The sequence below is a fragment of the Balaenoptera acutorostrata genome, chromosome 6, assembly GCF_949987535.1.
Source record: "Balaenoptera acutorostrata chromosome 6, mBalAcu1.1, whole genome shotgun sequence".
Taxonomy (NCBI): Eukaryota; Metazoa; Chordata; class Mammalia; order Artiodactyla; family Balaenopteridae; genus Balaenoptera; species Balaenoptera acutorostrata.
Window position 1 is genome coordinate 21,657,418 of NC_080069.1, and position 14,974 is coordinate 21,672,391.

Below are 14,974 nucleotides of genomic sequence, written 5' to 3' on the forward strand. Positions count from 1 at the left end.
GGGGGAGAGTGGAGGAAAGTCACTTATAGTTGATCCTCATTATTCACGGATTCCATATTTATGAATCCACCGTCTCGCTAAAATAGATTTGCAACACCCACATCAATACTCACCACACTTGTGTGGTTATTGGTGGACACGCACAGGGCAGTGAAAAACTTGAGTCGCCCAAGACGTACGTTGCCCACTGAGGTTGAATGAGGAGACACTCTGCCCTCTTGTCTCAGCTCATACTGCAGACAAGGGTCCTTTCCGTGGTCTGTTTAGTGCCAAGTGTGTTGTATATTTCTGTGCTTTTCTTATTTAGAAGAGCCCCAAGCATAGTGCTGAAGTGCTGTCTGGTGTTCCTAAGGGCAAGAAGGTTGTGATATGCCTTATGGAGAAAACACGTGTTAGATAAGCTTCCTTCAGGTGTGAGTTATGGTTGGCCGTGAATGCAATGTTAATAAGTCAACAGTATATATGAAATAAGTTTCTTTAAACAAGAACACACATGAAACAAGGTTATATATTGATCTGTTGACAAAAATGTCGTGGACCAGAGGCTCGCAAGAACCTAACCCAGTCTTTCCCCAGGAGCAGTAGTTCAGCATTTGAAAATTCATTGTTCACAGTGCCTTTGTAGAGCCTAACTACCGCCGCCAAAAATGAGAGCTGACTATGCTTTGTTTTATGCATTAAAAGAAAAGAGGATAGAGGCAAGGGTAGCAGTATTGACATAATGGAGAGAGGAGGAAGAAGGGAAGGAAAGGATGCTGTGTAAGTGTGTGAGTTACAGTTTTCAGAGACAGTAAATTAATCTGAACTTTGGGATCTGCCTCTGATCCTGCTTCCCAAGCTTAGACACTGAGGAACTTGCAGGGCTTGGGGTCAGTGCCTCTGACAGTCTTCAGCGGGTAGAAGTAGGGAATGAAGGAAGGCAGACTGAGATGGCAGCTCCTAGGGACACTCGCTGGGCACATGTACTTCATTTCCCTCCCTCCTGACCTTAGGGGTTTATCTCCTCCTCCTCCTCCCTCCTCAGTACCAGAAAGTTGTATTCGGACTCTGCTAGAACCCAGCCTCTAATTACTTCCCTCACTCACTCCCCAGATTTGGGGGCCTTGTTTGTCAACAAATCATTCAGATATTTATGAAGCACCTTTGTTTCTCTCATGTGACCCTATTCCACGTGCTGTATTAGTTATGCATTGCTACATAACAGACTACCCTAAACTTAGTGGCTTGAAACAGCAATAATCATTTAGCATCCCTCACAGTGTCTGTGGGTCAGGAATTTGAGATGGGTTGGCCTGGCTCAGGGTCTCCTATGAGGCTGCAGTCACGTGTGCTGCATAGTCTGAAGGCTCGTTGGGCCTAGAGGACCCTCTTCTGAGGTGACTCTCTCCTATGGGTGGCAAGTCCGTGCTGGCTGTTGTCTGCAGGCCTCAGTTCCCCAAAGAGCTGCTTGAGCATCCTCACGACTTGGCATCTGGCTTCTCTGAGGGTGAGAGACCCAGAGACCAGGGGAAAACCGTAAAGGCCTTTGCAGGCTAGGCTCAGGCATCCCACACTCTCACCGTGCAGCCAGCCCTCAGTCAGTGTGGGAGGGACCACGCGAAGGCCTGGAACCAAGAGATGAGGATCGATGGCATCATCTAGGAGGCTGCCTGCCATGTATACAGTCTATAATAATTCTCTGCTGAGCTTTGCAAGGTGGAGGCCCATTCTTAGGGTAGCCTCTGTTCTAGGCAGTAGGGAACAAGACAGTAAACATACTGATCCTTACAGAGTATCTATTCCAACGGCTTTCAGGATGCAGACAAGGAAAAAATAGGATGTTATAAAGCTGAGGTGGGTGGGCATGCAGAGCCCAGCCCCCCTTCATCACATCGACTTCACTCTGGTTGTCCTCTGCTGGGGATGAAGTTTCCTTCCACCTGAGTTGTGGGTTCCAGACAGCTTTTTCAGCTACTAGCCTAGATGTGAGCAGCTGTACCTATCTTCCACTCAGGCTGCCCCCAGAAACGTGACTTTTTTAAAAAAAATAGCTCAAATCTTACCTGAAACATTTTGTTTATGATGGCAAGCCTGGGCTATTCCTCTTAATCTATGAAACTGCTGTCTGATAAGCTAGAACTGAGTGATATTTTCCAAGCTAAATGCATTTTAAAGGGCAAAGGTCATGCAGGCAGCCTTGGTTCTGGGACCGGGGAAATGGGCTGTGAGAGTCTAGTTGGCAGGGGAGATTGTACCACGTCAGGAAGTGCAAAAGGATACAGTACTGCTTAAATCAAACGAGGAAGACATGAGAGTGCTAGTTGGATTCAAGGGGCTCATCGTCGGTCACAGGAATTCGTTTCTGCAGGCTCTGGGGGTGCTGCTGGTGGGGCTCCTGGGTAGGGTGGGGCGGTGGGCAGCCAGAATCAAAGCCCAGGGATGATATAGGCTGTATTCTAGATGTAACTCCTCGGAGTGCATTGAATGGAGGGTGAAGGCTTACCTGACTAGGCAGGATTTTAAAGTAAGAGAACATTGTCTGTGGTTCCAGTCAAGCCTCCATCTTGCCTTTGTGAAGGTGTCTACTGGGGATGCGTGCGCACACACACACACACACACACACACACACACACTCTCCTTTCAAGTGTGGGCTGCCCATACCTCCCCTTCACCATTCCACCACGAACCACTCCTTCTCTCTTTTATTCGGAACCCCCCCACTCATGAGGTACCAGTTGTCATGGGCACCCCTCCACACTCTCCATCATGACTGCAGTGAGTTACGGCGACTTTGGTGCCACCGTCATCGCTCTCACAAGGTGCAGAACGGTGATGCTAACGTGCCGGGGTCACACAAGCTGGGATGGGACACCAGCCTGTCCGGCTCCCAGGCTCTGCTCTGCACCCCTAGCTCTCCTCCAGGGTCGGTGCACATTTACCTCCACGGGGCTCTGATCCTTTCCACCCCTTCCTCTCCTGTGCTCAGAGTGATCGTGGTAATAAATTAGATAGAGGGATATTCATTTATCTAATTTATTGGTGAAGTTGCTAAAGCAATGGAAGGAACACATCAGATTTGTGGGCAGGCCAAACCGCTAACACAGTGGCTTCCAGTCAAGAGACATTTGGGGACACACTGCTCCCAGGAAACATTTGGCAGTGTCTGGAGATGGTTGCCATGATTGGGGAATGGGGGGAAGCTGCTGGCATTAGTGGCTGGAGGCCAGGATTGCTGCTACCCAGCCTATAGTGGACAAGACAGCCCCCAGAGCAGAGAATGATCCAGCCCAGATGTCAAGAGTGCCGAGGTTGAGAAGCCCGGTGCTGATGTAATGAAAGGTGACAGATGGAAATGGGTGAGACCAACAAAATGAGTGTGAGAGGGGGCAAATGCAGCTGTCTTAGTGTGTAAATCAAGGGTGGGGGACGTGCTTTGACCGCATGTGAAAAGGGCAGCTTTTCAATTGCCAGAAACACAATGTGGGTACTGGGAGCTGAGGCCACCCGTGGACGCATTTGTGGGCTACTGACAGCAGCCCAAGGGGGGCCTGTGCCCTTGTGTGTTTAGATCTCAGCGGTGGTGGCATTGAAGCCAACTACAACTTTAAGAGGGTCTTGGGCAAATTGGAATTGTGTGGGTCTCGAAGGAGGTTGGACGCATGTTCTCCAAAGTTCTCTGACTCTGCAACCATGCTCTCCACCTGGGCGAAGCAGCAGCTGCACAGTGACAGTTTATATTAGTAAAGCAATGGCACTATTCACTGTAGAAACTCTTAAAAGGAGAGATCAGCACGTTTCCATTTAATAGGTATTTTGTGAGCCCCTGAGAAGCCCCTAAGTGTTGGGAATGCAGGTCGATACTTCCTGACCTTGGACCTTACACTGTACAAGAGCAGGCTTGTGGTGAATGTGATGCAGGAAATAAACCTTTTCAGGAGATAAAGATGAACCGGGGCATGAAGCCACCTTAGACTCGGCCATCAGCATGTGCCCCTCTGAGGAGGTGACATGAGCTGAGACCACAGGCCTGAGAAGGAGGAAACCAGCCACGGGGGGAAGTACAGCGGCTGGGACAGGAAGAAGGGTGGTGTGGCTGGACGTGGTGAGCACGGGTGAGATGGGCAAGTGGGCAAGGTGAGGAGGGGGCTCAGTCCAAGCCACGTAGGGCTTGAAGGCCGGAGGAAGAAGGTGTGGGATGTGTCTGGGAGAGGGAGATGGCTTGCAAGCGTCACTCTGCCTGCTGTGTGGGGAATGGTCCACGAGGAGGGCTGGGCGGAAGGGAGAACTAACGGGTAAGACTTCCATCCACGTGAGTGAGAGGTGATGGACCTTCTACCCAGGGAATGTCAGGGGTAAAAGAGAGAAGCCGTGGCTTTGGGATATATTTTAGAGGAAAACTGATAAGAGATCCCTGGAGACCAGCTGGTCTAACCTCCTTTGAGATTCCCCAGCCCGTGATGGAGCCCATTGGTCTCTGAATGGAGCTCACTGCTTCTCAAAGGGACATGTTCCAGGGTGGCCTGGACACATCTGAAAGAAAACATGTTCTTTTCTGAGCTAGTGGATTAGATGTGCACGATGAGTGAAAAGGAGGGATCCTGAAAGTCTCTAGGGTCTCATCCTGAGCAACTGGTTAGAGTTGGTGTCATTTCCTCAATTAGGAGGGGTTCAGAGAGGACCAAGCATGAGCAATTGAAAGTCCCATTTTAGGCACCTGAAGGTTGAGTTGCCCTTTAGATGTTCAGGTGGAAACGTCAGGTAAGCAGCGTTCAGGTCAGGAGCTCAGCCTGGAAAGATGGATGTGGGATCCACGGGCACGTCGTTGGCAGTGGGGCCATGTGCCAGGAGAAGATGCAGCTGAAGACCCAACACTGGGTTGCAGAGTAGGTGAAGGAAGGAGCCGTGGACTGGAGAGGGGTCGGCCAAGAAGAGGGACTGACCCACTGAAGTGGGAGTGCTGGGTGGCATCCAGCAGGAGGTCAAGCAAGATAGGGCCAGAGGAGTGACCTTGAGTGTGGCCATTTAGAGGTTGGTGGCATTGGCAAGAGCAGATTCATGGAGTGCAGAGTAAAGGCCAGGCAGAGGACAGTAGACAGAAGAGGATGGGGCAGTGCAGAGGCTTTGACAGAAAATACAAAAGAGGCCAGTAAAACCAGCCAGGGTCCTTCCTCCATACCCACTGTCCTCTCAGACTTTCTGTCTCTTTTCTCACTCTCTAGGTGTATGTTATTACATACTTGGGTACATATAACCTTTTAAAAACAAAACTAGATTGCTCTGGACACATTATTTTGAAAGCTGCTTTCACTTAATCATACTGTTACCAAGTCCAAGATCTACGTACGACAGGCCAATACATTGAGAGATGAGGTATTGGGGCAAGGAATAGAAACTTTATTCAGACTGAGAAGATGGTGGACTACTGTCCCAAAGAACCATCTTACTGGGGTTTGGATGCTAGTTTCTTTTCTAGAGCAAAGAGGGGGAGGTGAGGAGGTAAAGTAAAAAAGGTAACACTAAGTTGTTGCAAATATTTCCTGGTTCTGGCCAGACTCTGCAGTCAATGTGTTAATTTCTTCTTTTCCTGCGGCCATTCACAGGTGGGCCTTGTCAGGATATTTCCTGTGAGCTAAACAAAGGTATTTTAGCCTAACACTCAGGCATGGGAGGCAGGGTTCCCAGAGACCGGCCATTATGTGTTCTCTAAGCTATGGGCAACATCCCTTTAGTGATTAACTTGTAGCAAAAGCAATAGAATACAAAGGTTAAAGTAAGAGAAACACATCCAATACGGAGTCAGATTTGTTCTTCCCTGTTACAATACCTATTAATCAACAAATATTTTTGACCACCTGCTGTGTGCCAAGACAGGGCAGTGAATAAAGGCATCCTCCTCTCACCTCTCAGAGCTGGCACTCTGGTGTGGGGACCGAGACAAGAATCCAATTCAACAGCAAGTTACAGTGTGTTAAAGGGTTGTTACCCACGGAGGTGTGCTCTGGAGAAAAACTAAGCCAGGAAGGGAGATAGGCTGCCCAGGCATCACAAAACATTATTTCATGTTATAAAACATTTTTCTAGTGTGAAATCCACCTTGAACCTGTGTCATAAAAAGGCCCCAAAAAGCAAATGATGCTGTAGTGTTATTTTTTTTTTTTAAATTGAAGTATAGTCGATTTACAGTATTGTATTAGTTTCAGGTATACAGCAGAGTGATTCAGTTGTACATATATATTCTTTTTCATATTCTTTTCCATTATGGTTTATTACAGGACATCAAATATAGTCCCCTGTGCTACACAATAGACCCTTGTTGTTTATCCATTCTAGATGTAATAGCTTACATCTGCTAATCCCAAACTCCCAATCCAACCCTCCCCAATGCTGTAGTGTTTTGAGGCACTCACCTGGCAATAGCATGAAGCCTCACCTTACTCAAGAGCTACCTGTGCACCAGCCGAGGTGCTGGGGGCATCTGGGGAGGAGGTGGGGGGCCTGGTCCATGGGGACCAACGGCCTCTTTGGTTTCTCAGTTTTGAGCTTTAGAATAAAGCTGATTTATCACAATAAAGTGATTTCACACATGGCGAAAAACAACTGGGAATGTTGAAATAACCAAAAATATATGTAGCTAGTTCTAGGCACTGTTGAGGAGAGTATTATCCCTGTGTGTGTTAAACAGAGTTTGAGCTACAGACTTTCCCTGGGGTCCAAAGAAAAGGAAGATTTAAGCAGTGCCTGTGAGCAAGTGTGGACGGAGAGGGGGCCAAGTCAACGGGCATGTGGAGGGGAGTACACAGCACATCGGGGAAGCTGCTGTCTGTACTTATTTACCATAGTGAGCGAGAGCTACTGTCTGAGGAGCAGGGCTGAGAGCAGCAGTGCGGTGACGCAGCTTCTGTGGACAGAGGCTGCAATGAACGTGACCGTCTCCTGTCCCCGTGGCCTGTGTTGTGGAGAAGGCCCCGGGTGGGCACTGGTGGGACCCAGTCCTGAGAAGGCATAAGCAGGGCATCGCAAATGTTGTTCATCCCCCAAGTTAAATAGCCCAAGAATGTGCCCTAAGCTGTCCTTGCAATAAACCATCTCTACTGTCAAAACTACCACCAACGGCCACGGCCCAGTGCATTTTCTCAGGCCCTCGCCCAGTGTCACCTCCAGCACAGGAAATCACACCATTATAAAAGGGCTGCTTGGCCAGGCACTGCTGACACTGAGGGCAACCAGGGCTTTCCCCTCCCAGGAAAGCCAGAGAGGTACCACCTGCTTAGGGGTGAGTCTGACATGCGTCATCAGAACCATTCAGGAGCATCTCACATGGGCCTGGAAGACGGGCCTGGCAGGCTGCCTTTCCACCTGTCTTCTATCTTGTCATGTTGGTTCGCTTCAACGTGGGATTCACAGCAGAGGGCCAGTACCGATGTAAATCTTAGTGGCAAACTGATGACTTTTAAAAATGATAGTTGTTAAGGTTTATGTAAATTAAAAAATATTTGTAAACACTTACAATATTGTTTTTGAAGACTTACTGTTTTAGTTGAGGCCAATGGTGGGTGGCAGCTCTGTGAGAAGTCCCAAGCACTAGGGACAGCTGAGATCGAGGGTGCATCTGGGGCAGGTGTGCAAGATGGTGTGTCCCTCAAGCAGCGGGAGTGTGTGAGCAAGGAGATAGGAGGGAACAGCCGTGGCCTGTGGACCAAGCCTGCTAGGAATGAGGCTGATAGGCAGAGAGGGATGGGGGGCAAGCTGCAGGGAACTGTGGGCCTATGGGGCAGATGAAGCAGGAATAGGAGGGGAGGGGATGGCAGGGCGGCAGGACATCAGTGCAGCTGGGAGTGATGCATTAGAAAGGGCGGTGGTAAGAGATACAGAGGGAACGGAACACACACCACAGCCATTTGGAAAACCAGCCTGAGAGAAAGCAAGGACTCTTGAAGGACTCTGGGTTCCTGGCTGGGGGCGGGCCTGGGCTGGGGAAGGCAGGCGGGTGGTACATGGAGATCGCAGCCTCAGATACGGTCAGGGGCCCAGCGTCAGCCTCACCCAGATTGTTGGCACTGCAGCTCGGCTGGCCCCTGCGCTTAATAGAGTTCAGGTGATGTGTAGGCACATGGAGGTTGGAAAAGTGCTGGGCTGCAGGGGACAGGAGTTGGAAGTGCAGGTGGGCTCACAGTGCACGACAGATAGGTGAGGCCCTGGAAGACCCACTGCAGAAACAGAGCGGAGCATGAGGAAGCAGGCCGGAGCCCTCACTCTTTGGGGGATGGGGAGGCAGGGGCTGAAACTGTAACACAAATGGCATAGAGGGATTAGCCTGAGAAGAAGAAAGAAGCAGAAGGGAACTACTGCTCCCCAAAGACAAATCTACTCACCATCTTTCCAGAGATGTCTTTTGGTTAATAGCAGATGTCTTTGCTTTAAGAGCAAGTGTGGATGGTACTTTTAAGAGAAAACAAAACCTTGCTGGAAGATGAATGTTTAGAAACTTAGACAAAGAAAAATTAATGATTGATAGTCAAATATTAAGAGAAGCAAATGAGAAAATTATTTGTACAATCAAATTATAATAAAACCCATGTCTTTTGGGGGGCTCACTCGGGAATACTGATTTGGCAATATTGCCTGGAGAAAATTCTGTTACCTCTACCAGGCAGGCACTATGTTCTACTGTCTTTTGTAAGGTAAGTCCTGTTGAGAAGAGGCTGTTTCACATAATCGTGTGTGTGTGTATCTGTGTCTGTGTGTGTGTGTGGTGTGTGGGTCTGTGTGTGTTTCTTTGTGTGTCTGTGTGTATGTCTGTGTGTGTAACATGAAGGGGTATGTGCTTTGCTCTCTAGATGCACAGATGCAGTCATCTAGATACTTTTCCATTGATGACAAGCCCCTTTTGGTTAAAATATACACTATTTTGGATGCTTTGTGGACTGGCAGTATAGATCCTTCTCATCTACAACCACAAATGATCAAACAGTCTTCCTGTCAAATTGCATTCACTGCCTTCACACTTCTCCTCTGAAGTGTGTGTCTGTTTAGTGTGAGAAGTATCTGTTTTTGGTGACGGGTGTCCTCATCAAATGTGGAACCTGCACTGTTTCTTCAAAACTGTCCCGGCGGACGGTACAAGGCGGGTGCCAGGAAGTGGTCTGGAGGAAAGTGGGAAGGGGACAGTGTGTGTCCGAGGCCTGGGACTCTGGGAGGATGGCACTTGCATGCCTCACTTGCCCGTCCTACCTCCTGGCCAGAGGTTTGACATATATAAACGTGGCCAGCGCTCAGCTCTCTGGTGTCCAGCGTATAGCGTGTGACACAGTAGACCCTCAGTGTTCAGGTAGAAGGAGTCCAGTGACATCTTCACTGCACATAACTCTGACCAGCGTGAGTGTTCTTGACAACTGTCTGCATCTCCAGAGAACGAGGGGCTCGTCTGGGTTCTGCCCCTGTGCCCCACTGACTGTCAGAGAGCTCCTGAGCCCTGTTTTGCAAGGGGACTTCTCTTTTTAGTTTGTCTCTTAGAATTCTCTGTACACACACACACACACACACACACACACACACACACACACACACACACAAAGAAGATTAATTTGACTGCATTGGTCCATTGCTCTGTTTCTTGGTTCAATACTGAGAGGGTGTGTTTGGAAATGTAATGGTTACGTGGGCAGAAAGGACGAGGGCACAGTTAGTTCAGGCTCTAGACCCAAGTCCCAGAGGGAAGAGCGTCCGCCTGGCGGGAGGACTTGCCTCGTTATCTGGAGGGTCGGTGCTCTAACAGCGTCGTGCCGCTCAGGTCCTGACCACTGCCCCGTCTTTGTTTTGCCAGGTGGACACCTGAGGGGAAGGCGCAGGGATGGGCGACAGCGCTAACCACCTGCCCTTCTTCTTCGGCAACATCACCCGGGAGGAGGCAGAAGACTACCTGGTCCAGGGGGGCATGAGCGACGGGCTCTACCTGCTGCGCCAGAGCCGCAACTACCTGGGCGGCTTCGCCCTGTCGGTGGCGCACGACCGGAAGGCGCATCACTACACCATCGAGCGGGAGCTAAACGGGACCTACGCCATCTCGGGCGGCAGGGCCCACGGCAGCCCCGCCGAGCTTTGCCACTACCACTCCCAGGAGCTGGATGGCCTCATCTGCCTCCTCAAGAAGCCCTTCAACCGGCCGCCCGGGGTGCAGCCCAAAACCGGCCCCTTTGAGGACCTGAAGGAGAACCTCATCCGGGAGTATGTGAAACAGACGTGGAACCTACAGGTGGGTGGCAGCCGGTCCCCTGGCGGCGGCGGCGGCGGCGGCGCACGGTCTCGTGTGCTCGCGGGCCCTGGAATTCCACACAGGCACCCAGTTGCATGAGAGCCATGCAGTGGTGCCTCAGATAAGCAACCTATCCCCTGGTCATCGGCGTGGGCCCCCAAATGCCTCACTCCAAGAAGACAGCCTTTCCTCTTTTGCGGTCGCACTTGAGAGAGTGGGTCCCTACTGTGCCAGCCATGTGGGTTTCTCCACTGCAGGAAACCACTGTTACCCAATTCGTGCTGGGCCCTTTCAGAGAGGCATCACAGGCGTATACTGGTTTTTAATTACCCAAGAGGGTCATACTGAACACACTGATTGGCACTTGATTTCACCCTTTCATAATATCTCCTGCAGAGCTTTCCGTGTCGACAGACACACGGCTGCATCAGCCTGTTACTGGCTGCCTGATGGTCCCTCCCGTGCACCACGATTTATTTTACTAGTACCTATTGACGGACACCTTCATTGTTTATAAATAATGCTGCTAGTAACATTCTCCTAACGCTTTACGCAGCATCAGCAGGATAACCCTGAACAGGTTGGATTTGCCACAGTGAAGGATTTGGACATATGGACAGGTTGTCATCCGGAAAGGTCCCAGAGGTTGTGACAACTTACATTCCTGCCACCCTCTCAACAGCACTTGATATCAGGAGCCACCAGGCTGGCTGATGGTCTGCTGCTCAGACCCACGTGTTCAACCATTTCCTTGTGTTTCCTGGATGTATGTTTTCTGTATATCCATGTGGATGTATGACAGTACAGGCTTTCTGAGGATTCTATACACCGACTTCTTTACTCCTTTAATATGTTCTGCACTGAATTCAGTCTTGCAGACAGATACTATGTATTCAGTATTTTTCATTAGTATTCATTACATAAGTCTTAGACCATCTTTTTACTCTTTTTTTAAAGCAGATAAATCAGATTTATTGAGGTGTAATTTACGCACCGTGAAATTCATCCTTCTTAGGTCTATGGTTCTATGATTTTTTGACAATCACGTAGCATCATGTAGCCCCCCCACCCCAGTCAAGACATGCAACAGTTCCATCACCCATCAAGCGTCCTCATCTTCACCCCCAACCCCAGCCCCTGGCAACTCCTCATCTGATTTCTGTCGCTATAGTTCTGCCTTGTCCAGAATACATATAAATGGACTCACACAGCACGTAGCCTTTCCAGACCAGCTTCTTACACTCCGCATAATGCATTCGTGAGTCAGCTGTGTGTCAGGGGTCCATTCTTTATTATGGCCGAGTAGTATTCCACACCCTTTTGCTTTTGCCCTCTGCTCACTTTGAATTGGATGCCTCTCTGGTACGTAACGATGACTGCTTTTGTATTTCATTCCATCTGTGAAGCATGACAAAATTTTCAAATTCACCTTCCCTTCTGCCTTCCCTCCCCACTTCCATCTCCTCGCGTGGGTTGGTTATGTTTTTATTTTCACTTCTGATTCTTCTTATAACTTGGAATAATCAGCTCAGGTTGTTTATTTACTACTGTGAAAGATATCTATTTCTCTCCCACTAAGAAGAGTTGAAGAAGCGAATTCACCCAGCTGTCAGCCTTTTTCTCATTTTTGTTTTCCATGTTGTCAAGGTTTATCTCCTCTTTCAGTGATCACATCTCTTGCAGTTACAGGCAGCAACGTGTGTAAGTGCGCAGAGTGAAGCCTTGTAGAGGCAGACAGGAAAAAGCATGTCTTACGTCTTTCTGATTGTTATTACGTGATCAGAGTCTAACACAGAACAATCAGTTCTAGGAGGCGACTGATTGGAAGAGGGCAAGAAGACCATTCTCTAGACCTCATGGATTATACCAGATGGTTTCTAAAGCCCAATGTGGCTTTTAAAATGCCCACCTCTGTATTCTAAAATCTATTTTGTTAGTTATATACTTGAAGGCACTTAAATAATATATAGGATCTATTATTGAATGAACATACAAACACATAAATAAATGTGATTGCATTTTACCATGTCAGGACTTAGGATAGATTGGAAATGCTTTCTGCGTCTTTCTCGTCACTTTCACTTGGTATGGCTTCACTCTCTTCTCCTCGTGGCAGGGTCAAGCTCTCGAGCAGGCCATTATCAGCCAGAAACCTCAGCTGGAGAAGCTGATCGCCACCACAGCCCATGAAAAAATGCCCTGGTTCCACGGAAAAATCTCTCGGGATGAATCTGAGCAGATTGTTCTGATAGGATCAAAGACAAATGGAAAGTTTTTGTAAGTATTGTGTCTTTTCCCTTCACCCAGTAGCTCCAGGCCTGCTTGGACAGTTAGGGGTAGCTCAGCCTCCCCATCCGTGGAGTCCTGGTGACCCTGGGGAAGGGATCATGTGCTATCATCAAAACACGTGTGTTGGTTGGCTGCACAGACATCTCACATTGAAGCCATCTCATGGAATTCAGCATTTGTTTTGCCCAGTATGGCCCCAAAGTGAACACTTTTCTTGGGCACTGAGGGACATCATTGAAGAATATCTATTCAGCCACATATTCTGCTTTTAATGCCAAACGTGGGATGCATAACACAATCTGTGGCTTTCCATGCAAGCTAAAGATACTGCAGTGTGTTTGCTCACATTTGCCCCAAGATCTCAGACTTTTCTTCTCTTTTTACTTGGGGAGAAGTACCAATAGGATGGATAGTAAAGAAAATTTGTTGGGAGTCGCTCATATGAAAGGTCAGTGCAGGAGCTTGATCACAAGCAGGTGTGCGCACTCTGGCCTCATAATCTCAGAAATGAGGTGTGTCTCTCAAGGCCTGCTCACTCTTATCCTCAGTGGTCAGCGCAGCTCAATCCTGGAGGCGCTGGAGGTGCAGGCTGCCTTGGGGCACGGTCGGTGGTCCAGAGAGGGCAAGGAGCTGTCTCAGACAGGTGTCGACCTCATTCCCCCGAGGTGCTGTGGCTGGTGGGATGCAGGGGGCTGCCGGCCGAGGCATGCTCACCTGTGTTTGTCACTGCTCAGTGAGCTCTGCCCCGGACATGCTGACTGGGTGCCCCAGTCTGGCCTCGGACACTTACACAGCAGTGTAGCCCCACGACCAAGGATGTGCAGTCACACCCAGCTGGCACTGTAAACTTTTCCTAGAATTGAAGTGTTTTCTCTGAGTATCCACCTACTTAAAGAATTTTCCTCAGACTTTACCGTAATCCCTATTATTTAAGAAATGATCTTAAACACAATACTCTTTTATTAAAAAAAAAAATGATCCTAAAAACAAGTCCAGAGCAGCCCAGGCTGGCACACAGCGTGACTGGGGTGATGGCTTAGTGGATGCAGTAATGGCCACTGGCAGAAATCATGGGACAGAGGGATATTTTTTCCCCTCAGTGTGGCACCTATCAGCTCATTTTCCCCTGAGGTTCGAACTTTTACCACCTTCTTAGGAATAATTCCAACACACCTGTCATGGGACTGCATACATGGCATCTTGGTACGTTAAGTCAGCCCCAAGTTGGGTTATCCAAACAGCAAGGCCTCTGCCTTCTCACCGGTTCAGAAGCCTGCGCTCAGGGAGACCGCCTGCTCCCCACTTAGACAAGGGGATGTTGCAGGGAGCACCCACCCTGGGACAGCCCCACAGTTGTGGGGTCCTTCCGACTGGCTCTTCTCCGGCCTCATCCAGGTTTCCCTAAAGAATGTGTCTCCGGCCTACTTTCCCATCATTTAAACCGACTCGTCCATCTGTGGACCAGCATTTATTGGTGTCCACGGTTGCGTGAGGCACTGGACGCCAGCTCCGTCCTGGGCATTGGAGACGGAGGCGTCTGCCTCGTGGAGCCCACATCTCACTGGCAGAAGTAGACACCGAGTGATTGAACAAGAGCTGCACAGCACATCGGAGCATTTAAGGAAGGGGCTAGAGCATGCTGTGGTTGGGGGTTCTGTTTTATGCTGGATGTGGCAAGGAAGGGCCTGACTGTGAAGGAGACATTTGAGCAGAGACCTGAAAGCAGCTGGGAGCCATCCTGATGAGGGACCAGCATGTGTGGGTGCCCAGAGGCCAGGAGTGTGCTAGGAGGGCCAGGCCACCACGAGGCCACTGTGGCTGGTGCAGAGTGAGAGGGGGAGAAACGGAGGATGGGGGCCAGGTTACTGAGGGCTCTCGGGCATCGGGAGGACTTTGCTTTGGGCAAGCCAGTCTGTCCAGCTTCGGGAAGGTGTTAGGGCGGATCCAACTGAAGTTCATTGGGACCCGTCTGGCTGCGTGTAGAAAAGAGCCAGTGCAGAGGTGCAGAAGTGAGCACGCTCACCGGCCCCACTGTGCATGTTTCCTCTCTTCTTGAACTATGGTATGAAATCCATTTGCAGTAGCAGAACCCCTGAGCCAGAAGGGACCTCACTGCTAATGGGCTAAATCCCTTGATTTTCAGACAAGGACTTAGGCACAGAGGAGCTTGCCCAAGGCTGTCAGGCAAGTAGGAGATGAGAGCTGGAATGCGGCGTCCCTGGCATGTCTGGGCTGAGAGGAAGCGGCAGCAAAAGCCACGTCCAGGGCGTCCACTGTCTCTGGCTCCACCGCTCTCCCCATGCAAGGTGTGGTGCCAGGGCATGTCACTCAGAATGCCCGCTCCCCCCTCTTGTCTCCTGTCCACACAGCTCGGCTGGGACTGTTCAGGAGTGGCTTTGTGAAGAGTGGCTGTCAGGGACTTTGTACTGTCCTTGGAGAATAAAGGCTCTTTAC

At 49.7% G+C, this 14,974-nt stretch overlaps 1 protein-coding gene across 2 annotated transcripts in view; it reads left to right on the plus strand.

Moving 5' to 3' along the window:
* Positions 1–14,974, plus strand: part of SYK (spleen associated tyrosine kinase) — a 94,258-nt gene that overhangs the window by 30,779 nt on the left and 48,505 nt on the right. For both annotated transcript variants that reach the window (XM_007193419.2, XM_007193420.2), the window contains exons 2-3: positions 9,803–10,231; positions 12,348–12,508. In XM_007193419.2, the coding sequence (XP_007193481.1) occupies positions 9,830–10,231; positions 12,348–12,508 (563 nt within the window). In that variant the 5' untranslated portion in view covers positions 9,803–9,829. The remainder of the gene's footprint in view (positions 1–9,802; positions 10,232–12,347; positions 12,509–14,974) is intronic.